The sequence below is a fragment of the Prinia subflava genome, chromosome 5, assembly GCF_021018805.1.
Source record: "Prinia subflava isolate CZ2003 ecotype Zambia chromosome 5, Cam_Psub_1.2, whole genome shotgun sequence".
NCBI lineage: Eukaryota > Metazoa > Chordata > Aves > Passeriformes > Cisticolidae > Prinia > Prinia subflava.
This window is the reverse complement of record NC_086251.1, coordinates 41,763,467-41,787,608: the sequence shown is the minus strand read 5'-3', so window position 1 is coordinate 41,787,608 and position 24,142 is coordinate 41,763,467. Positions and strand designations below refer to the sequence as shown.

At 47.5% G+C, this 24,142-nt stretch overlaps 2 protein-coding genes across 3 annotated transcripts; one reads left to right on the top strand and one right to left on the bottom strand.

The window, feature by feature from the left end:
- Window positions 1-2,844: 2,844 nt before the first annotated feature.
- AHSA1 (activator of HSP90 ATPase activity 1) lies at window positions 2,845-9,219 on the bottom strand. Its single transcript, XM_063399069.1, has 9 exons — window positions 8,926-9,219; window positions 8,388-8,578; window positions 8,128-8,210; window positions 7,330-7,447; window positions 5,610-5,698; window positions 5,145-5,279; window positions 4,275-4,376; window positions 3,672-3,723; window positions 2,845-3,257 (listed from the first exon to the last, which is right to left on the bottom strand). Exons 1-9 carry the CDS (start codon window positions 9,003-9,005, stop codon window positions 3,085-3,087), a joined length of 1,023 nt encoding a protein of 340 aa, XP_063255139.1. The 5' UTR covers window positions 9,006-9,219; the 3' UTR covers window positions 2,845-3,084.
- Window positions 9,220-9,356: 137 nt separating this feature from the next.
- VIPAS39 (VPS33B interacting protein, apical-basolateral polarity regulator, spe-39 homolog) lies at window positions 9,357-24,107 on the top strand. 2 transcript variants are annotated; one of them, XM_063399068.1, is made up of 20 exons: window positions 9,357-9,494; window positions 9,605-9,697; window positions 10,205-10,304; window positions 11,600-11,743; window positions 12,729-12,767; window positions 13,124-13,188; window positions 15,251-15,307; window positions 16,221-16,313; window positions 16,990-17,023; window positions 17,468-17,570; window positions 17,659-17,686; window positions 17,847-17,920; window positions 18,434-18,509; window positions 18,806-18,940; window positions 19,426-19,467; window positions 19,847-19,936; window positions 20,330-20,416; window positions 21,963-22,052; window positions 22,367-22,471; window positions 22,739-23,637. In XM_063399068.1, the coding sequence occupies exons 2-20, from the start codon at window positions 9,605-9,607 to the stop codon at window positions 22,757-22,759; spliced, it is 1,476 nt and encodes a 491-aa protein (XP_063255138.1). In that variant the 5' UTR covers window positions 9,357-9,494; the 3' UTR covers window positions 22,760-23,637. The 2 variants fall into 2 exon arrangements, 1 of the variants encoding a protein (XP_063255138.1); XR_010080574.1 differs by lacking the exon at window positions 9,357-9,494 and adding an exon at window positions 23,970-24,107 and having other exon boundaries at window positions 9,501-9,697; window positions 22,739-23,573.
- Window positions 24,108-24,142: the final 35 nt, after the last annotated feature.

The following is a 24,142-nucleotide window of genomic DNA, read 5'->3' as shown; positions in this document are numbered from 1 at the left end:
CACCTCTGGAGCGGAAAACTAGGAAAAAAATAAACCCTAACATGCTGCAGGTTTTCAGCTGTAGTCCTGCTGACTTTTCCACTTGGTCAAAATCATTTTTGATCCTAAATTTGTCTCCTAAACTTGACTTTTACAGCATCAGTGGTAATGTAATTTTTTTTTAACTTTTAAGTAAAAAAGTATATTACCAAGTATATTATCTTCTGTACTGAAATGTACAGGATTCATTACAGTTTTATTAGGCCTTCCCTTATTTACTAATAAAACTATTATCTAGAGAATTGCCTACAGTCTTAAAAAAGTTCAAAGACCCCTTTTGGTTTACAGTTTGATGATTGCTCCTTACTCATCTCTGTGTGCCTCATAACAGCATAGTCAGTGAGGATTGACCACTAACTTTCATCAGTGTGAAAAATTCACTTCTGTTTTCTGGTTTTTTAACCTTTGTTTCCTCTAATTTACAAGACTTTCTCTCTTATCCATGTCAGATTCTTAAAGAGCCTTTGGGCCAATGTATACTGAACCTTGCTTTGCTCCCTAATCTTATACATCCCTCCCTTCCCCAAACAGCTGAAGGACTACTACACTGTGGCTGTCTCCCAAAACTTCCAAGTAAGGCAGAGGTCTGGGGTTTCTCATTAGCATCGTGTAGCTGCCCCGGGGGCAGCTGGAGCTGAAGGAGTGTGTGCTGGCAGTGAGCAAGTGCAGTGCAGCGACCTTCTCTAGCATGACTTAAGGCTCAGATCTCCTTCACCAAGTGAACGCCTGAAGTGGTGTAAGGCCTTAATTTCCATTGCTGTGCCTCGTTAGAGCTGGCACAGCCTGGCACGCTCTGCCTGAGTGCACAGCCTGGCCTTTTAGCACAAGCTTTCCTTCACTGCTGGGATAGTCCAAGAGATTCACGTGTGAACAGCAGCCAAGGCATGGCTACATTACACAGCCTGTTCTGCTGTGGGATGGTGATTTCCAGCCTGCAGGGCAGGGAGCCAGCTGGGGAAGCACCAGCATAACTCAGGGGATTCAGTTTTGCTGGAAGAGCCCTCAAATGGCCTCCAAGCAAAGCCCTGAGTCCATGAGCCCCATGCATGTGGGTTGCTGGCCGAGGCCGAAGCGTGCCCTATTAGAGTAGCAGCAGGATGCCTGAAGTAAACCCTGCTTGTGATGAAAGGAAGGCAATTAAAATTCCACTTCAGTTGCCTTCCTGTCCTACTTCCTAACCTTCCAGCAGCAGGTGATTAGCAGGGCCTGCCTTCTGCTGCCCTGGCCCAGCTGTGCCAGCAGAGCCTGCAGCAGGCGAGCACTGCTACCGCGGCAGAGCTGCCGAAGCACAGCAAAGACATCGCAACTCAGCTGTCACGCTTGGCTCAAGCTTAGAACAAACTTTTTTTTTTCAGTTTTTAAATAATTTTGCTTTTCTTTTACCAAATTTTTGGCTGTGAACTCACTTGCTAGTCCTGCTGTTTAGGGTTTCCCATGTTTCTGTCCAGGATTTCCCAAAAACCAAGCATACAGGCTGTACAGTGAGATCAGGGTGGCTCCATCATGTTACCCACCCCCCCCCGAAGCCTATCGGGTGCATACAGCACTTCATCTGTGCACAAAAATCCTGGCAAAATACCTGCATCCATTTTCCCAGCCACACAGTGCTTTGGGGAAAACAACCCCGCATGGCACAGGGAAGCTCTACTGTTATCTACGGCTGCCTCTTTGTACAACTTTTGCTCTCACAGGTCAGCTCAGGGATGAATACACACTACAGAATTCAGTTCAATGCTGCATTCTTGATGTTTGTCTATACACACTTTATTATGACTTTTTCATACTGCAGCACTTTGGAGTAGTGAGAACAGGCAGAACGCTCTTTATAGTTTAAAAGGAGACTCCAACAACTACATTCAGGTTTGTTTTTTTTTTAAAACAGAAAAACTTAAGTTTTTCTCCCGTCTCCTCTATTGAAGGGAACAGTTACCACATATGATTCAGATTTTTAAAAATTAAAAAAAAAAACCCAAAAAAACCACCCCCCAAAAAAAGAAAAAAAACAACCACCAAAAATCCCCAAAGCAGTACATTTCACCCAGTAACATTACTCTCTTCTAGCTTACTAGAGGAGCTCTGCAGGAAACACTAGGAGAAAACAAAGTATATAAGAGAAGCTCATGCCTCAAAAAGAAAACCAAGCACTTCTGTCACCCTTGAGGTTAAGCAGGTTAACACTTCTGATCAGTCAGATTTTCACCCATCCTATAAACAAGTTTATTGCTTTTGAAGACAGCTCAGGAGCTAATGTATTAGCAGGTTAGAACAAGCGTGTTTTTTCTTCCTCACCAGTTAAAGCAATAGCTGAAGTATGATGAGCAAAAAGTCTTGCACTCTAGACTAAATGGAGGTGGATTTATGAAGAAAACCAGTTTGCTTTGGCCTGAAGCTCCTGGCAGTGGCTGGCCCTGGGCCCCACTTTCTAGAACCATTCCGTAGGTGGGAGTTTCCCTAGCACTGGTTTGCATGATTGTCATTCTGGTAGAGCAGACTAGTGGAAGTGTAAGAAATGACCGCTGAAGGGGATATGCAAAGGAAAGGAACAGCTTGAACAGGATCACAGATCCCTTCAAAAATGGGAAGGGTTTGAAACATTTACTAGCGGCAGATCAAAAGCAGAGGGAAAATGAGCAGCTGCTCAGACTAAAAACTGCATCAAGCTCATGCTCTCCACTCCCCCAGAAGTGAGGAGTAAATCACATTGGCATCAGCAATCCTCATTGATCAGTGTTTTTGCAGACAGATCCCTCCCTCAGCCTATCACCCAACCCTTTGAACTCAAGCCAGTTTGAGGACACAAATTCCACAGTGTTTTTTTAAGTTAGGTTTATTTAGCAATAGAAGTATGTACATGTAAGAGAATCCCCTGCAGCACAAGACATGCACAAAGCAGTGAGGGACTGAAAGTGGTGCTGCTCCATGGCCTTCCTCATCACCTGTCATCCCACTTTACTCAGCGGCAGGGCCAAGATTAGAAAAGAACAGGCGAGAAATTGATCAGTCCATGTGGCAGAGTCTTCAGGCAGAACCTCCCAGCAACCAGTATTAAAACAAGCGGGCACCATAGCCAAATGTCTGTTTAATGCCCTCGAAGTAGTAGCGCTGCCAGCCTTGCTTTGTTCTTTCTTCCTCACTGGCAGGAATGCCCTTGCCTTCCAAGCACACCTCCGTCTCGCCACCTTTGTCATTGAAGTTCAAGGTAATGGTTGCGAAGTGCCCTAGAGGAACCAAAGCAAATCGGTCAGCACTGCAGTACACAGAGCCCCCAGAGGCTGCTCTGCCCTCCTTTCACAGGGCACCCCTTAAAAGACTCATCGAGGTCCTTCCCAGAGGCTCTGCTTATGGCAGCTGTAGGCCTTCCCTAAAACACAGCTTGGAGAGGGCTCCCTCTTCCTGCGGATTCAGGCACTTGCAGCTACAGCTGCACAAGCCGCTACTTCATCCTTCCTACCTGCTCGCTGCTCTACACAGCGGCTGAAGATGCAGACATGATAATGTGGGATAGGAAGCTGGGCTAACACTGGAGCAGCTCCCAGAACATCGTGGGCTCCCCCATCACGAGCCACAATAAAGTGTGGCAAACGGGGCTGGTATCCTTCAAACACAGGCAAGTCCATTTCTGGAAAACTTACCAGCTGGCCAAGATTTAAATCTCCATTTCATGACAAGTTGCTTCTCAGGAACCTTGAAAAGGGAGACAAAAGATTGAGTAGTGATTTTTTGTAAATCCTGCAGTCTAACAGTAAACATTTAGTATTGTGTTGATACGAATGAAGCCTTAGAAATGCCTTGAGAGACACACACATAGAGGGAGATTTTAAATGTCTTTTTCTTTTCAATCCCCTTCTGGAAAGGTATTCAACAGTACAGCTCCAAACGCTGAGACAGAGGTTTTTGTCCAGAAGACTTGAGTGGCAATTGAGCCAAAGAGAAAAAGGGTCAGTTACTATCTTTAACACTCCTCCAACCCCTGATAAATAAAATCACACAAAGACAGGGGAGATCTATGACTAGAAGCATTATATGACACATTTTCTCCCCAGACTGAAATGCCATGCATTAATCCACACTACTAGGAATGCTTCAACAGCCACAGAAATTATAGATAACTATTGGGCACCAGGTAGAACCCCGCAGTTAGCTAACAGAAGCATTGTAACAGAACTGATAAAAAGTTACAGCCTGATAACAGTGCTGCCTCTGAGCAAGATACACCTGAACTAGTTAGTACTTACTAGGTCAACAAACTCTCCTGTGACACTGCCATCCAGCAACTGAAACTTGCCTCCTTTATCGGCCTCCAAGGTGGCTTGTGCGTGGGTGAAAGCTTGGACCATCTGAAAAGAATTCAGGAGCAGACCTGATATGTGCATTATCTTCCTGCAAACTCTTTGCCTAATGCCTCCCACCCAGCTACAAAATTCTGGAAGAAGAGGTAAGTCAATAGTGTAAGGTCTTCAGTAAAAGACAAAACCCCTGCCCTGGCCAGAAAAGCAAGTTTTTGGTCACCACAGCAACATTTCACCTGCCCAAGGAAAATTACCTCCAGCTTTCTAGTGCTATGCAATGTTCAGAGTCACACTGTGATTTATTTTGTTGATTTCTTAATGAAACCTAGTTCTAAGAAAAAATATCCTTTGCTTTTTCATGTTTCTTATCAAAATAGGAAGAACAAAAGACTGAGACCATGTTTAAATAATGATACAATGCTGCTCTCTCGTCCTAAACTATGTAATAGCGTGCAGAAAAGTGGAAGCTATTCACAAAGCATGCTTTTGATACCACCTAACCTTAAAAAGAAAAAGCAAAAACAAACAAACCAGAAGGACACAACTGTAAATACCAAGTGATCTGGCCACATGCCGTAGGGATACACCTACACATAGGTGCTGACAGCTGTCTGGAACTTGCTTCTGGTTGGCACTAATCCCCTCTTGTCAGCTGTGTGAAAAGATGCACACACAAGCTTTCAGCAGCTACTCTGCAGAAAAGCTTTCTTATTCCATTCTCATGGACTGTGAGTGTCCTACAGAACTTCTTAAAAAGCTTATTAGGAAGAGCCTACTATATGCAAAGAACAACTCTGAGAACAAGGCAGGCATTACCTCCTGGGTAACGAATACCCGGTAGAGCTCCTCAGGAGATGTTAGGAAGGTGTCCTTCAAACTGATCTTACAGGTGGGGATCTTGACTCCTATGGATTTGGACTGTGATGTGGCACTACTGCTCCTGGCAGCCATCTAACAGAACAAGGAAAACGATCACGTACACACTTTTTTTCACCAAAAAAAAACCTCAACCAAAAATAAACAAATGGTTCACATATCCAAGGAGGAAAACAAAGGCTCTTGGTAAAGATGCAATTAGATACTTTAAGGTAAAAAGCAGATTTATCACTTGCTTGGAAGAAACATCATGTTCTAACGGAAACTGTCACACCTATTCCACAGATTGCCAATTCTTGAATGTATATTTTCTATACACAACTTAGGTTGCTCCTGTAAGTCCCAGAATCTAATACAGTGTACCTTTCTTCCCTGATCCCAAAGCATGTTTGCAGTTTTGTTTACCTTGCGGTCTTCTGCTTTAGGAGCCACCTGAGGTGCTGTTTCCATATGTTCACCATTCATTGTGGGCAAAATCATGCCCTGGGTGAATTCTGGAAAGACAGGAATGTGGCCATGAAACCAATAAAAGAGCAAGGAAACCTTCTGACTGTACTTTGAAATACACAACCAAAAGGGGCTTCCTGGTTTCCCACTTGCTCTTGCTAACATCCATGACTTGAAACAGATTTTTTAAAAAGTGAACAGACTTATTTTTACAAGCAATTAATTCTTTCCCTCACTATTCTCCACCAAAGGCCCTGTCAGAACCTGCCTACACTAACACTTAGAAACTTACCTCCTCTTTGCAGCCTAGACATAGCATCTTCCACACTCTGCTCTCACATTAATGTTGGTTAGCCTTAGGTAGCTTTTTTTCCTCTCTTGCTCTCTAATATAAATTGCAATCACACCCCAAAAACTTTTGCCTTGCTGGCCTAGAAACACCAAACCAAGCCTTTTCATGTCTTTTCACACTGGCTCTTCATTTCTTGTACCACTGCAGTAAGCAACAGTAACTTCTATGGCCCTCTTTGATTTATCTTTATCAACACCAGATGCTGGGACTAAACATGGAGAGCCAGGCAAGCCTCGCAGTCTGAGTGCCCTGTCCAGCAGCACTAACACTTTTGTAACTACATCAGAACCTTCAGCCTTGTTCAGAATTACATTTGCTTTTTCTCTAGCTCAGTCACTTCTGCTTTTACCAATTATACAACATCTTGCTCCTTTTTCTTCCTCTTCACCTGTCCAGAGTAGCAAAATTCCATTAGAAAGCAGAATTTTATCATATGTGCATAAACCTGTATCCTGTAATACTTGGTTCCCACTTACTGTCATTTATTGCAGCCCATAAGCTCACACAGTTTTTTCTGATTAGCATTCTGACCTTTCACTGGGTGACTGCATTTCCCAGCCTGAAAACTATAGTGCCCAAAAAAACCCAAGAGTACAGAAATGTGATCCTGGAAAAACAGCAGTCAGTGGTGATTTGTACCCAGCATATCTAGAACATGTACTGTAATACAGGTAAATGGATATAAAAAGCAACTGTAGCATTCCCAGCCTGTATTTGAGAGGAAAGCCAAACTCAACCAAAGCACACTGATTTAACTCCAACTGCTGGACTCAGATTTAACTTAAAAAAAAAAATTGATCCAGATGCTGAGACAGCTCATTAAAAGACACCAACAAAACCTGCAAAGCAATTTCCAGACATCAGTTATTCTAAAATCCAAGTAACACCATATGGCTTTACCATTATGGCAAGAGGGGAAAAAAAAGCCAAGAAAAAAACCCCAAACCGCAAACTGGTGAAGATATCACCTTCCAAGGGAGTAAGTGAACTGAAGGCCAGATTGTGCCACAGGCAGTGACTGTCACTGGGGTAACCAACACATTTTACTGGCTTGCATTTTCTCTATAGCATCAGGATATGAAAGGCATTCTCAGTTTTAAAATATAAATTCAAAAATACTGTTTATTACTGTGCTAGCACCAAAACAAATCTTTCTGGGCTGTGCTATACTGTCTAGAGCCAGAAATGCTTTTTCCCAAAGTTACTGTTATTGCTCTGACACCTTTCTGTTGAGATGGAGTGAGCAACTCCTCTCTTTACGCCCAGCCCTCCTTTAGAATTAGTCCATATGGATTCCCATCACACTTCTCCCTCTCAGTTACAGACCCGTTTTGAGAGTGCTGATGTAAGTTTTCATTGCATCTCTAATTTTCTTTGTACCCTCTTGCTTCATCAAGGTCTTCAAGTTAGTGTCAGGCTCATCTTTAGCAAGGCTGACAAGGATCTAAACAACAAAGACAAGCATTGATTAACAAGGACAAATGTGCACAGTTCGTTTATTACTCAATTCAACATCACAGTTTGGCTAAACTTTCATAAACAGCCCTGCAGTTTTATTCATCTTTCACCTCATCTCCCTCAGCCAAAAGTACTGCACATGTGTGCCTGAGTACCCTCTTGTGCAAAGAGCCCTTTGCATCTAGGAGACAGAAATTAATTTGATAGTGATACAACATGATGGGGGAGCGACTCGCTATTAGGGAGTGTAGGGACAGAATGAAAGAAAACAATTTAAAGTTGAAGGAGGTAGACTTAGATTTAAAATTAGAAAGAAAATCTCTACTCTAATTCCATACTTTAAGGGTGGTGAGGCACTAGAACAGGTTGCCCAGGAAATCTGTGGATGCTCCATCCCTGGACATGTTCAAGGCCAGGTTGGATGGAGCTATGAGTAACCTGGTCTAGTGACAGATGTCCCTGCTCATGGCTGACAGGTTGGTAATAGACGACCTTTGAAGATTTCATCCAACCCAAACCACTCTTTGATCCTTTTAACTTAAGCAGTCTCTAGCAGTTAAAAATTCTTCACAATTCAAAGAAAGGTTTTAAGAAAGATAACAGGGAAACAAATATTAATGCTGTGACTATTCCTTTAAGAACACTCATACATCCAGCTGTACTTACCTCAACTTCATCGATGTCATTTTCATCCGAGAGATTAGGAATCTCCACAAATCCTTTGTACTTCAATCCTGTCTTTGAGGTACCTGCAATTGTATTGTTCAGATCAACCCTTCTTACTCTGGTTGCTGTCAGAGCAAACTTGTATTGTATCAAAATACAATACTTCCCTTTATTATTATTTCCCATATGAGATAAGTGTCCTTGCCCTTGCTATTATACATGAATCTGACCTTGAAACAGGAGGGGTGCACATCACTCACCAGTCCATGCCAGCTTGATAGCCCACTCATAGAAGAAGATAAGTTTCCCTTTGCGGTTGTTAATGGAGGCCTCTCCATCCAGTTTGCTCACTTCTGTCACCTCACAGGCCCCTTCCTCCCCCTCCACCCTGACAGGCAGGAGGAGAGCTTTCAGCCGCTCCGTGGACCAGTTGGAGGCATCCCTCTCCGTCCTGCAGAGAACCGCGCCGGGTGAGAATCTGGGACAGGCCACGTTGACAGCGCATATTGGGACTATCCAGTGTTCCCCGATCTTGTCTCCCTGCCCGGCTTCAACACAAACACACAGATTTCTTCCCCAGGCCACCTCCACGCATTCCCCCGGCACACCTAGGCTCGGGCACCCCCCTACACACGCACGGAGCCGGGGGCCGCCCCGAGGATCACCCCGGACACCCCCCCTCAGCACCAGTCCGCGCGGAGGGGACGGGAGGCGGCCCCGCTGCCCGCGACTGCGGCCGTGCAGCCCCCTCCGTCCCGGGGCCTCCCGGGCGGATCTGGCAGCAGCCGCCCCGCTCACCAGTGCCAGTTGTTGACGTTGGTGGCGTCCGCCCGCTGCTCCACGATCCAGCGTGGGTCTCCCTCCCCCCACTTGGCCATCGGGACCGGGATCGCCGCCTCCGCTCCGAGCGCCCGTGGAAGCTGCTAGAACCGCCGCGCCGCCTCCCGCCTTCCGCCCGGCGCGGGCCCTTCCGGCACGCCCCCGCGGCGCTACCCCGGCTTATTGGTTCCGCCCGGCTAATTGGTTCCGCCGTGCCGCAGGCAGCTGGAGCTGGCGCTCCCGTCCTGCCCCGTCTCCACCGGCCCACAGCTCCCGGAGTCGGCCCACAGCTTCCAGAGCCCCGATGCCGGCTGCGGGCCCAGACACCGCACCGCCGCACTCGCAGCCCGCTGGGACTGGTAGTCCGAAGGCACGTCAGTGCGGCTCGCGGGGCACGCCGGGACTCGTAGTGCGTGAACGAGGAGCGGCTGCGCCGCGTCCAGCGGGAGAACTACGTGTCCCGGCGTGCCGCGCGCCGCTGCCCCGCCCCGCCCCGCCCCGCCCTGCCGTGAGGACGCCGTTGCTGCTGGCGCGGGAGGGGTGGCGAGGTGAGAGAGGGGCCGGGGGCGGCAGGGCCGGGACCAGCAGCAGGGGCGGTGATAGCCCCGAGGCAGCCGCTCCCTCCCTCTGCTGAGGCAGCCGCGCGGTGCCGTTGCAGATGAGCAGGGTGCGGGCGGACGAGGAGGAGTACTGGCACAGCTCCAAGTTCCGGGCCTTCACTTTTGACGATGAGGATGACGAGCTCTCGCAGGTAAGGAGGGTCCGACCCCGGAACTGCCGCTAAGACACCCTCGCCGGGTGGGCCCCCGTAGCCGTCCTAGCGCAGGCCTCGGCCCTGCACATCGCGGAGAGTTGATGTTCTGTAGGTGGATTGTTACCTCCTGCCCACTGCGGTGATGTTCTGTAGGTGGATTGTCACCTCATGCCCACTGCGGCGGGTACCAAGGGCTCCCGTCTTCTCCCTCCACAGTAACCAGTCCGAAGTCTCATTAGGTTGTGGTTCCTCGCCCGAGCACCGAACTGCATCTCCCCCTGGTTGAGTTGTTAGTGTCCATGTAGGTGTCCTTGGGGCTCCCAGTGGTGAGGAAGGGCTGCTATGCTGCACAGCTACAGCACTAAAATATCATCCCGAGAAGAAGCAATGGAAGCTGAAGAAGCTGTATTCAAAGTTCTTTGGGAGATGTTTGATGGTAATAGGAAATGAAGTGCATTCTGCAATTCTGATGGTCCTTATGCAAGGTCACTCTTTTGTGTGTAGCTAAAGGAATCCAAACGGACAGTGAACAGCCTTCGGGATATCGTCGATGATGATGATGACGACCTCGAGAGGGTCAGCTGGAGTGGAGAACCTGTGGGAAGTAAGTGCAGTAGTACTGCAAATTATCCCTGAGACAGAGGGGTTTTAAATTGCTGCTTGAGTCAAGTCACTTAAGTCAGGTGTATTATTTGGTATCTAATCCTGCATATCTAATCTGATTCTAGTCTTCCAGGTCACATTGTGAGCTACTTGATTTACCTGAGCAGATCCACTGAAAAGAGGGAGAAGTTTGAGCAGAAGCCCAAACTGTAAAAAAGGGGAGTGCAGACAAGTGGAGGGAATTCACTGTGTTTTTTCTGATACGTAGCCAAGGTCAGAGCAGGTATTTTGGAGGTTATGGATTGATACTCATCATGCTCAGGTGGCCTGCGAGATTCTAAGTGATCAATTCCTTCACACCACTGCCTGAAATGGCACTATTTGAAGTTTCTGTTTTGACCCCACAGCACTTTAAGCAGATAATCCAAGGTTCAATGTGTGTATATAGAATGACTCTTTCATTTGATATTTGAAAGGGAGTTGTAAGCATTAAGCAGATGTGTTTCTAGTGATGATGGGAGCAAGCTCATGGCCCACACAATGCTGTGTGCTGTTCTTTTGAGCTCACGACCCACAGAATTGTGACACTTGCTAGCCAGTGTCAAACCATGAAAATTTCCATATGGATCACCCAAATGATCTCCAAAGACTGATCTTCTTGTCCTTTGCTGTAGCTCCTCCCTCTGCTTTCTTTCCTACTCAGGGCCTTTCTACCTATTGTGGTTTTTTGTCTGTTATCCTGATTCTGAAATAAGTGTGCTGTGCAGCTGTGTGAAAACAAGGACAAACTGTCTTAAGCAGGCAGGAGGGAGACATATGCTTTGTTGCCAGCAGCAGGTGCACACTGAGAGCTGCTTTGTCTCTGAGGGAAGGAAAACTATCTTAGTGTTCAGTGTTCAGGAAAGCATGCTCTTAGCTTCCGCAATCTGAGGTAGGCCAGGGGCTCCCTGTCTTGCTTTGTACTTTTAGAGCAAGGACTATGCTTTTCCCAGTGCAATGATATATAAATGGTAGGGGTTTCTATGTATTCCTTTTACACAAGCCATAGCCAGCTGTATGATGTTCCTGAAACCAGCCATTCTGGAGGACAGCATGCCACTGCTTGGCAAGCAGCATTACATGAGACTAGGATTTTGCATGGAGAGATGCACTGCATCTACTTGGTGCAGAGGGTCAGACTTACCAAGATGTGCTAGTGCAGAACTGACCAGCACACAGCTGGTAATGTTTCTGCTGTGCCAGAAGTTCATTCTTTACAGGCTCTTTCTTGGTTCAAAATGACCTGTCTGCACACAGGTATCTCCTGGTCAATCAAAGAGACAGCCTCTGGCAGCACGAGCTCCCTGGATGGCCGAGATTCCAGCCTGCAGAAGGGCTCTTCCTCCTATGCTGCTCTTCCCAAACAAGCTTCTTCCTACTCCCTAAGCAGCTTGTTCAAAGGTGAGGTTCATTATACACCATATTGACAAATGTGTTTTCCTTAAAGACTAAGGGCCAACTGTGTTATCTTATGTAAATGGCTTTATCTGAAGCGTATTATGAGACAGGGAAGCTCCAATCTCCCCTCAGGGTGGAAGTGTATTGCTCACTGGTCAGAAATAGAAGACTGTCTTGTGCAGTAGATCACATGCTTTTGTGGAGTGGCAGGGGGCTTTGGAGATTACCTTTTTGGAGGTTCCAAAGAACAGCAAGGCAGAGCACAGCACTGTGTGGCAATCCATTTGGTTGGTGGAAAAGAGCAGGCTGCAAATGGACTTGTTTGGCCCATGTAGCCCTCATCTGATTTTCAGTTCTGTAGAGAAGACATTGATTATCCTTTATTTGGGGCTCAGCTGGCTGCTGTTGGTGTTGCTTCAGCAAACAGATGATAGCAGCAGTGTTAGCATAGCTGGTTAGGGGGGGAGCTGTGCAGCAGGCTGTGGGCAAACATAAACAGCTTGCAAGAGTTCAGCTCTGTTCTCTCACGGCAAGACAACAAAACAGCTTTTACTTTGTCTCTCTTTGTCTGGGGTGTTGTTTTACTCTCAGCTTTGACAGTAAAGTCATGAAGAACAGCATCCAAATTGCAGCCCTGGTGGATGGAGCTGTCCATGTTGCCATGCATGGCCTATGTTGCAGTACTCTATGCTTGAGCCTCTGCTCTGCAGGTGGGTGAGGGAATTCAGGCTCTAACCTCTCCTGGTCTCAGCACCAAGAGAGCTGATAGGGATGGAATGCGATGTAGTTTGGGATGCCACAGACAACTTCAGTGCCTTAGAATGTAAGCAGGTGAGCCTCAGCTGTGCTAGAGTAGTGTGAATCACTGTACTGGGTGGCTTGTTCTACAGGGGCATAGCTGCAGTAAACTGGCCCTGCAGTCTAGGCTTATGCTAGGAGAAGATGTTGCTGGTGAAGGGGCAGTGTCTCATCAGTGTTTTTATTTCAGGACGAAACAAACTTCCAAGTTTCCAGTCTCTTTCAGATGGTAAGTTTTGGGCCCCTGCCTTATTTTGGGAAGGGTGCAGATTTACATGAAACAAAGCATTTCCAAAAAAGGGAAGTTTTATCCACCTTATGGTGCAAAAGGGGAAATGGAATCATGTGCTGTCTGAAAGTTCAGTTATGGGTGGTTCTTTCCTTAAGGAAATTAAAGATTCGGCATGATGATTTGGGGTAATTACTTACGTACATCTGACAACTGTTTGTTTTAGAGTAATGCTGTATTGCCATTTGGTGCTTAAGTTTGGGTCTTCTACCATAAAAACCAAGAAAAGGATGGGTTTGGAAGTGAATGTGAATCAGGATTTTTATGTGGTACTGACCTGTGCCTTTCCCTCTCAGCCCTCACTGACACGGGAGTTAAAAGCTATGCCCCAGAGCTGCGCAGACCGAAAGCTGAGTACAAGGTGAGCAGCCTGTGCTTGATGCATGATGAGATTAGTGAGCTTCCTACTCTGCTGGTTTCATGGGAGTGATTAGTTGCTGTTTCAGACAGAAGAGGGCAATGCAGGCAGTAGGACAGGGAATTGCAAAATGCAGCGTTGCAGTAATTTAAGCCTTCTCAGCTTTTGCTCAGAAGTATGGAGCTTTGCGGGGGGTCTTGGTTGTGGTTACTCCTTTTAATAAATAGCCCAGCAGTCTTTGTGGACTGGATTTCAAAAGATTTCAAAATAGTGCTTTATCTGTAAGCTGCTTTCATGCTGGGTCAGATAAACTGGCGTCACGTATGGGTTTTACATGTGATTTTTTTAAATATGAAAGCTTTGAAATTTCCTATTCGTGAATCCCTGGGACAACACAAAGGGAGTTGTGCAGAGGTAGAGTTCCAGTTGGCAGGAGTGTTTGTCTAGCAGATATGCAGCGACAGATGGTGGAGAATCTAGGGGCTTTGGGGACTGAGTGGACTCCTCTTATTAGGTGTGAGGTTGTGGTCCCATGTCCCTAGGCCCAGGCAGTAACAGGACTGAGCCTGTATGCCCTACAGGTACAGATGTGCATGATACTAACAATACTACAGTACTCCAGCCTGCATGGATTAACACAGACAGAAGCCAGGGCCTTTATGAGTAGACACATACAGAAAACACTCAAGCTTGATCCTGAGTTTCCTTCCTATCTGACCAATTCCACTAGTGGAACACTAGTACACTCTGTGGGTCACTCCAGTAGCTGGTCTTAGACATCTGGTTTGTTTTGTAGCTGAATCCCAGACCCCAGTCTCTTCCAGTAGCTGTCACTTGCATCCTTGAGCTGCTAGGGTTCATGGTCCACCTGTCCTTGGCCCTTTGATCCTGCCCAGGTTGGTGTATTTTGTCAGTTAGCCATTAATGACATAACCTAACAGACAGCACTTCCTCAAAGCACAGCAGGAGAAACAAGAGTGCCCTGGTGTGTTCTGTTTTGGGCCTGCAGGAGCAGTGAAAGAGGAAGGAGAAGGATTATACAGCCTCTTAAATGTAGACAGGGGTGGTGTAAGTGGGGAACAAAGAAGGGAAAGTTAGTGGCAGCTTTTGATGAGTGTCCTAACAGTGACAGGCTGAGAAGCTGCCTCTGGCCAGAGGCTGGAGGGAACCGTGGTGCTCAGGATATTTGACACTCAGCCAATACAGTGCTTTGAGAGACTGATGTGTAGAGGTCCCCCAGTAGGACTGGGTCAGACCTCTCATCCTTAGATTTGGGCTTTCAATAAATCTTCAATGGATTTAAAATTAATTCACTGTCAGAGCTCGTTCTTGTTGCTCCCTTTCTCTGGGCCTTTTGAGGCAGAAAGCTGAATTGCTACCACTGGCTTGAATGCCTCACAGAGACCCAGATTACTTTATGGTATCTGACTTAGGAGTGGCTCAGGCCACCATCACTTTTTATCCAGTCCTTCAGATCATAGTGTCTGCTTGCTGCAGGGGGAAAATTCTGGTCGTTGCAGCAGTGGTAGCATACTACCTTAAGATGATCCTCCTCCAGGCTTCAATGCCCTTGTCACATTGTCCTTGTGTTGTGCGACTCCCCAGGTGCTTGCCTGAGGCTGTTGTCCCTGTGCTCTCCACGCTGCTGTGGAAGGCTCACCAGCAGAAGTCTGTCTGAATTGTAACAAGGAACTGACTCCTTGCCCTTCAGTTTTGGGTTAGTCTGTTTTGCATGTGTTTTGTTTGTCCTGAAAACAAAGGAGTTTGCAAGAGCAACCTGATGCAATGCACTTCTTAAAAGGATACCATGACAGACCTTACTGAGGCAATAGAAAGGCTGTGCTAACATATGAGCTTTTAGCTTCCCTCCACACCAGCATATGCAGAGTCTGAGGGCTCTGCATTTGCATCTGAAAAATGTACATACACATCCTACTAACACCTTTCCTGGAGCAGCTGAATGATAGGTGTGAGTAGCTACATGTGGGCCATCACTGATGCAGCAGAAGTGGAAAGCAGCTTGGAGACTGCTGAAATGATCTGAGGCTTTATTTCTCTGTGGCAGGATTACAGCAGTGACTGGAGCCCCAAAGATACAGTCAGACGAATGCAGAGGGGCAAGGTAAGGACTTTACACACCCACCTGCTTGTAAGAGATGGAGGGTGGGTGGTCCCAAAATGCTTTACACTGTCCTATGCTCCTGGCTGTTCTGGAGCAAGGAGGGGATCTGTGTTGCTTTCAGCACCTAGCAGGGATGGTGGTCTGCCTGTCTGTTACTTTGCCAGGTGGCAGTGCTGGGATCACACTAGCTCAGGAGCAGCAGGAGAACTTCAGGGTTTTGTTGCTTTGTTTACTTGAGTTGTCCCCTCAGCAAGGCTCTGACAGTAGGTATCTGTACTGCTGTGTCCTTTTCTACCCTTTCTGCTCCCTGGGGCTGGGTTTATTTTTAAAATCTTAGAGGGTGGGGCTTTATCTCCTTGTTCAGTTGGTGGCAGATTGAGGGAGGAAGACAGACATGGTTTCACTGGAGCTGTAATCTCAGTCTCAGCTGCCTCAGTATGCAGTGAACACATAGGGAGATTGTGGTTTCACTCTGCACATGTCTCCTTAAAGGCTGAGGTGAACTAAAGGCTGAGAGAAGCCACTGATGTGGGGTAAGAAGGGAGAAAGAGCTATGACTCTACTTTTCTGGTCTCCTTTGTGGAAAGGAGCCTGCAGAGTTCCCTCCTTCTGTCAGGGCTAGTGGTTTATGGTATACAGGAAAGTTTTGTTTTGTTACAAGGCTGTTTGTGCTGAATGTATGTTGTCTGCTCCTAGACTGGGCCGTAATGAGGGTTGACTGCAACCCCTGTGGACAGATTTCCAGAGATTACGTGGCATGTGGTTTCAGCTAAATGAGAATTTCTCCACTTGTTGGGAGGGTGGTTATTCATGTTGCTGAAGGGCTTATGGGAGAGGAATAAATAATGCCTTGGGTGCAGCCTGAGGACTGTCTCATGTCCCACATGCCTGCTTCTTCCTGTTCTATCTCTAGGTCTGCTCTCTAGAGAGATTTCGCTCCCTGCAGGACAAGCTGGTTCTCTTGGATGAAGCTGTGGCAGGGCATGATGGGAATGTCATTACAGCTGTGAGTCCTGCTGGGGCCGTACAGGGCTGGGGTTTCTGGGTGGCCCCACAGAGTGTGCTTGTGAGAATGCAGTCAGCTGGCCACCCAGTCTTGCAAGACTGGGGGTGTTCTTTAGTTATTGTTTGGTCAAACCAAACAGTTACTGGAAAGTGTCAAAGCTTAAGACTGGGAAATTCTGTATTCCTGCTGTCTTTCCTGCCACTCTGCAGAACTGATGTTAATAATAAGGAATCTGATCCATCAGCTTTACAGATTTTTGCAACTACTTCTTGAAGGTCAAGTTTTAATCTGCTCATTGCAGCATGGAAGAACTGGGACTTGGCATTTGGGATCTGAGGCTTCATCACTTTTTCTGGCTTTTAAAGTATCAGACAGGAAATGAGACTGTGTCAGAGCTTCCTTCATCTAGGTCTTTTAATTCCTTGGATTTTGCATGGAAAGGTTTTCCTTTGTAAATTTTGGTCTCACTCTTCTAAACTCCAGAGCAGGAGCTTAGGCAAGAATCTAGGCAGCAGTGGCCCAGGCTCGCTGCTTGTCCTGGGTGTTGTGGGTACCAGAATTAAGTTCAGTGCTGTAAGAGCTATGTGTTCAGAGGCCCTTTGCAAAACCTTCTCTAGGCCTTGACCAGTGTGCTGTTTGTTTGTCTTAATTCTGAGCCGTCTGTCTGTGCTCACAGGTCCTGATATTCCTGAAACGGACGCTGAGGAGAGGTGAGTGTGACTGGGGCTGGGATTTCTGTAGTGTGTTCATAGAAGGATGGAGGGGTAATCCTTTCTTTGGGTGCAAGTTACAAAGAGACCATCTGGGGTATTGCTTTTTTACTAGGCATGAAATATTTTTGTTGCAAGCATAGTGTGGGAGGTGGGGGGATGGTGATGGCTACAAAGGCTCAGAGAGGAGTATTAAGCAGTGGTAGGTGGTGATGATGGGATGAATGAAAATTAATCTGTAGAGGTAGCACTCAGCTGTGAATTCAGCTGTCAGCCCAGCTATTGGGCTCTTCTGTGCTCCCGCCTCCCAGACTGTGATTTGAGATGGCATGAGGTTGTTGAATCCTGCCAATGGCTTTCAACTCCATGCACTGTGCTAAGTCCCCTCTGCTTGGTAGTGCTGTCTTACCTTACCCACCTGTACATAAACTCTCTCCCCTGTAGAGATCTTGTTTCGGGAGCTGGAGGTGCGGCAGGTGGCCTTGTGCCATCTGATCCATTTCCTCAGAGAGATGGGTGAGCAGAAATTCCTTCTGGATCTGCTCAGGTGAGGCTGTTGATCCATCTTGTGGCAGGGCTGAGCACACTGCTAGGAACCTGCCTCCAAGTTAATGCTTGCTAATTCCCTTTTACAGGTTCTTAGACAGGACTGAGGAAGTTGCTGTGAGTATTCCCAGGAGCGTAAGCTCCCTTACTGCAGGGGGAGGCTGGCTGCAGAGGGTGTGGGAGTCAGGCGAAAGCTTTTCATCCCCATTTCACCCTCTGGAATACCGTATCTCCCAAATCTGTGAGAACAGACTGCTTCTTTCCTCTCTCCCTCCAGCTGTCTCAGTACCGGGAGCATTTGAACATCCAGGATGTAGAAAAAAGGAGGGAATTTCTGAAAGGCTGCATTGGGTAAGAAAACAAATGCAAAAGCAGGGGAGGGATGTGGATTCTTCACAGAAGGTGGTAGTGAAGAAAATTAGACCTCTGCACCAGTGCCATGGCTTAGGAGGTTTGTGAGCTGATGTGGGTTTTCCCTTAGCAGGGGTAGAGTTGTGGAGACCAGAGAGGAATTGTTGGCACTAGTCCAGCAGCTTTTGCTGCTTATTCAGGAGGAAAAATGCTTCAAGGGACTTTGTGATCATTGACTCCTTCAGATTGTAATGGGTGAAAGTCTTGGTGCCTGAGCACTTGAGGATGTTGGTAGCATCCACTTCAGATTATTCTGTGAGAGGTGCCACATAATGTTTCTTTCTCTGGAGCCTGTCTAGGAGAGAGTCAGTTGGAGAGGGCAGGGAGCTGTTCAAGCTGGGAAGAATGGGAGCTTGTTTGGTAGAAGAAAAATTCTAAGTGTACTTAGAAGTAAATGAAGGATTCTCTACTTAAGAGCTGGTCACAGTGTCTCTTTCCTTCATGTCTCGCCAGGCTGCCATTTTCAGCTGAGGATACATCTCACATCCAAGACCATTATACCCTGTTGGAGCGACAGATCATCATTGAGGTATGAAATCTTCTCTGCTGGTCAGGAGATGGCTGAGAGTACCTGTGAGGTCTCTTGCTGTCCCTAACTTACACCACTTTGGATCTAACCAGCCTGCCCTGGCTAGTGTAGTTGTAATTGTTATTCAGGCTGCTGTACCAGGCACATGTGAAATACCAGATCTGAGACTTGATAGCATCTTGGGGCTACGCTTGCACATTGCTGTCACAACCCTCTCTCTCTAGGTCTCTATCCCACAGCTAAACAGGCAGGTGTCCTGGCTCGTGTTCACCCTGCCTGTCTTCCTGATTCCACAGGCTAATGATCGGCACTTGGAGATGGCTGGGCAGTCAGAGCTGTTCCGGAAATATCCTCGCAAGGCTTCAATTCTCAACATGCCACTAGTGACCACCCTCTTCTATTCCTGTTTCTACCACTACACAGAGGCTGAGGTGAGGATGATGTGGCAGAAGATACGGTTGTATCTCAACCTTGTAGCCCTCAAGATGTGGGGTGGTCAAGCTGTGGCATGTTAAGGAGAGAAAGGGAAAGAGAGCTCATATTATCCCTGAGAGAGGCTTTGTCCCCTGGCACCAGTTTGGAGTTCTGTGTTCCAAGACATTCAACCTGACACAGTCTGTCAGGGAGTTGCCCCCTAGAAACCACTGTAAATCCCATGAGGCTGAGGTGCATGGTACTGATCTTGGAAGTGCTGGAGGTGCACCAGTTGAGGATGTAGGGAAACCAGACCAGAGAGCTAATTTGGTGGGATAGTTGCTGTCTTCTGCCAGATGCTTCCTCCTGTGGCACTGACATGAGCAAAAAGCAGTAAAATCTTGGGGACTGACTGTGCAAGGCAGATGCCGTATAACAGGTGTCTGAACCCTTGCTGTGGCCTGCTCTTCTGAGTTTGCACTGACTTCTCTGCTTTCTCTAGGGAATGTTCAGCAGCCCCACCAACCTGAAGAAAACATTTAAGGTGCGTGAATCTCCCCTGTTGTGGCAGCACTAGCTGAAAACATGCACAGACAACCTGTATGTAATGAAGGGGCTCAGTAGGAGGAATTTGAGGGGCTCAGCACTAAGCTAGGGAGGGGGCCATGGCATCCTTTTTGAGCAGGGCCCTTCTGGAGTCTCAGAAAGGCAAGTGGGAATCATATGGAGATTTTCAATGGAGGTACCCTGTCTGCAGCAGCACTTGCAAATCCCTGCAGTGCTGTAGCATCAGGCAGCATCTTGCCTCTTTGCTGGGTGTTGGTGTGGGTCCTGACAAGGCTGGGACAGACACCATTCATGTCCAGCCCACACAGGCTTTCTGAGCTGTGCTACTGTTCTGACTGCAGCTTTCTGCCTTGCAGATTCCTGATAAGCAGTATGTGCTGACTGCCCTGGCTGCCCGTGCCAAGCTGCGGGCCTGGGGTGATGTGGATGCCCTCCTCACCACCAAGGTGAGCTGCAGAAAGCCTTGCTGGGGACACAGTCACAAATACTGGCATCTGCTACTGATAGCTGGCTTATTCTGGAGTTACTGGACAGACTGGTTTTATTTCAGCAGGGCCCAGCACCTCTGCTGCAGGGTGTTGCAATACTTCCCTCCTCTCCCTGCCCAAGACCTCTGCTGGGCCTGGCTTGGCTGCAGCAATACGGTCAGAGAAGGGGGCTGCCCCTGGGCTCTGTTTCCAGAGGGATTGCAGCCAGCCTGTGCCCAGGCATTGCCTGAAGGGCTCTGCCATGGGGTGCATGTGGTGGCTGTGGAGTATGTTGCTGGCACTGGGAGAAAAGAACACATTTTTCTGGAGGGATTGTCCTTTTGGGTAACAAATGTTTGGTTCTCATTTCAGAACTGGCTGGGTTACACCAAGAAGAAGGCACCTATTGGCTTCCACCGTGTGGTGGAGATCTTGCAGAGGAACAATGCTCCTGTGCAGGTGAGCCAGGAACCCCTGCTTATGTCCTGCTCTGTGTTGGGACCTTGGAGACTGTAGGACTGCTGGTCTCATTTCAGTGCATGTTAAAGTTATGGAGAAGATTATTCTGAGAGGTATTGAAAAACCTGGAGCACAACACAGTCATTGGTCACAGCCAGCATGTCTTCATGAGAGGAAAGTTCTGCTTGTTAAATCTGATTTCCTTTTATGAGCTCTGAGGTAACCCACTTAGTTGATCAAGGGAAGCCATTCCATCTAATGTTTTTGATTTCAGTAAAGCTTTGATGTCTCTCAGAGTATTCTTCTGGACAAAATGTCTAGCACACAGCTGGATAAACAAGTGATGAGATGGGTGACCATCTGGTTCATGGGTTGGGCATAAAGGATTACAGTGAATAGGGTGACATCAGACTGGTGACCTGTCACTAGTGGGGGTTCACAGGGCTCCATCCTCAGCCCTGTGCTCTTCAGCATCTTCATAAATGACTTGGATGCAGGACTGGAGGAGATATTAAGCAAGTTCGTAGATGATACAAAACTGGGAGGAGCTGTTGGCTCCCTAGAAGGCAATGTGGCTCTGCAGAGAGACCTCAGCATATTAGAGGGCTGGGCAGTCTCCAGAATTAAAGGGAGTCCAGCAAGGGAAAGTGATGATTCTGCATCTGGGATGAGGCAACCTGGGATGTATGGACAGGCTGGGGAATGAGAGGCTGGAGAGCAGCACCGTGGGTCCTGGTCACTGGCAAGTGAATCTGAGCCAGCAGTGCCCTGGCAGCCAGGAGGGCCAGCCCTGTCCTGGGGTGCATCAGGCACAGCATGGCCAGCTGGGCAAGGGAGGGGATTCTCCTGCTCTGCTCTGAGCTGGGTAGCCTCACCTCGAGTCCTGTGTGCAGTTTTGGGTGCCACAATTTAAGAAGGTTATAAAGCTACTAGAGAGTGTCCAAAGGAGGACCATGAAGATGGTGAAGGGCCTGGAGAGGAAGCTGTATGAGGAGCAGCTGCGGTTATTTGGTCTGTTCAGCCTGGAGAAGAAAAGCCTGAGGGGAAACCTTGTTGCAGTCTACAACTTCTTTGTGAGGGGAAGAGGAGGGGTGACCAGTGACAGGACCCAAGGGAGTGGCCTGACATTGTGTCAGGGAAGGTTTAGGCTGGGTATTGGAAAGAGGTTCTTTACCCAGAGGGTGATTGCAGAGTGGAAAAGGCTCCCCAGGTAAAATGGTCACAGCATGAAGCTTGACAGAATTTAAGAAACATTAGGACAATGCTCTCAGGCATATGTTCTGACCCTTGGAGATGATGCTGTGCTGGGACAGAAGTTGAACTCTATGATCCTCGTGGATCCCTTCTAACGTGGCTTATTCTGTGATTCTGAGCTTTGTAAGCAAAGCCTCTGGGATCCTGAACAAGTTGAGGTCACTTGTTCCCAAGGAAGGAGCCAAGGAAGTCTGTGTGACCAGCAACCTTGAAAGGTTTTGGGACTGGGGTGAAGGAATGAGGCAGGACATTCCTGTGGAAGGGAGCTGAAACATTCTTCTGTCTCTCACAGGTGCTGCAGGAATACGTGCGCCTGGTGGAAGATGTGGACACTCGGCTGAACCTCGCTACCAAATACAAGTGCCATGATGTTGTCATAGAGGTAGATTGTTGCTGTATGAAGAGATGGAACATGGAACTGCTTTTTTTCTGTAGCTTTTCTGTTCTCTGCCATGTGCCACTTCTGTCAGGTGCCTAGTGGGGTTCGTTAATCCCTGTGGCCTGGGAAAAATGATAAGGTTCCCAGTAGAAGTCCATGAGCCAGGAGAGAGGCTCCTAGCACTTGTGCTGTGAAATTGTTCTGTGTTGGGAACTGGATGGGGAATTGTAGAGTTGCTGTGCCCATCTGCAGGACACCATCTAGCCATGGAAGTGTCCCTTTCTCTCAGGTGGGTGCTGGTTTTGCTCTTTATCTAGACCTACCGGGATCTAAAGGATCGTATCCAGCTGACAGCTTATAAAGGCAAGGTGGAGCGGGGCTCTGCAGAAGAAGAGAAGATAAACAGCATTCTTGGCAACTTGGTAAGAAATGCTTACTCTTTCTTCCAGACACTCTCATCAGAAACAGATACAGATTAGGTGTAGGGGCTGTCCTACATACATTCTATCCCTGCTGGGGAGCTAATCTTTTTGTTTGGGGTTGCATTCATGGTAGGAATGAATGGTTATACTGATAGAAATGGCACACTCTGGCCATAGCTGTCCTTGTCAGGGACTGAGAGTCTCTAAGCTGGCCCCTAGGGCTCTGTGTTCAGCATTGCTGTTAGTCATGTCTCGTTCTCTCTTTAGCAAATCCGGTGGAAGAACTGAACCCCTGTGAAACAGCCTGTTTGGCCGTTGCCTTGTCACCAAAAGAGGGAACTGCACAACCCAGTCCAGTGCCAGCAGAGCAGCTCAGTTACTACTCATTGCATGATCAACGTTCGTCAGTGTCAGTGGGTGCCCATGGCTTGTGGGACCGTGGCGTTCAGGCTGGCTGAAGACAGCTGCTAAAATGTAGCTGGTGAAACCATGGTACTGATCCATCAGGGTTGATTCTTTTTAGAATCGATTGTCTTTGACATGGCTGTTAGCCAGGCATCACTTGTGTGTATGGAAAGAAGTTGCTGGGCAAAGCAAGATGAATGTTTGCTCTGGGTGGTGCCTGGGCTTATTCTTGCAAGAGGAAGATGTCAGTCACACTTGTGAGTCTCTCCACCAGACAGTGCTGACCAGTCTCTGTAACAGTCAAGCTGGCTTGGGCATCACTAATCATGGCTGTGGCTGGAGTAAAACCTACCTGAACCATGTTCTCCCTGTGTGGAAGTGCTGGAGGAAAGGACCAGTTGCACTCCTTTTTTTGTTTGTTCTGGCTCACCAGGAAAAGAGGTGTGTGAACTTCTGCAGACAGCCAGGACAGCAACCTCTGCCAGTATCCGTCTGCTAGCACTCCGCAGCGTTTGGAAGATTCCTTTCTCACAGAAATACCTGGTGTGGAGGTGGTCAGAGTCCTGATGGGTTGGATGGAGAGCAAGCAGGGACCTTTCTCAGCTACACAAACCTATTGGCCCCAGCAGCTCTTTTCTCAGAAAGTGTTGTGGCAGGAAGGATTGAAATGCACTTTCTCAGAAACACAACTCCTCAGGTAGCTGCTGGCTTCATCCTTTCAGACCTCACTTCAGTTCTGTAAATAAAGCTGTCTCTTTCTCCTTGGGCTGTTTCTTTCCTTCCCCCACTAAGCACGTTGTGACTCTTGTGTGTTAATCCTGAACAATTTATCACCTTCCTCAAAATGAGGTGCAGGATGTTTTTTAAGGTTCTGGAAAGCACAGTGCATGTCACCATGGAGTGACATTGCTTGCAGCAGTACCTTATTACACACCTCCAGTATCATCAGCACAGATGAATTAATTTTATAATTTGTAGGAGAGTTTGCTGCCACAGGGGGTCACACAAACATGAGAGTGGATTTGGATTCCAGCCTCCTGGCTGCACTGTGACCTCTCATTTTTTTTCTGTTGGTGTTTGGTTTTTTTTACAGAATCATTTGGAAGGGACCTCTTGATCATCTAGTCCGCTCCTGCTTTTCCAGGATCACCTGGAACAGGCAGACTAGGACTGTGGCTGTGTGGGTTTTCAGTATCATCACAGATGGAGATGACTCACCTTTCCTGGGAAACCTAAGGAAGTTTGGCAACACTCACAGTAAAAGGT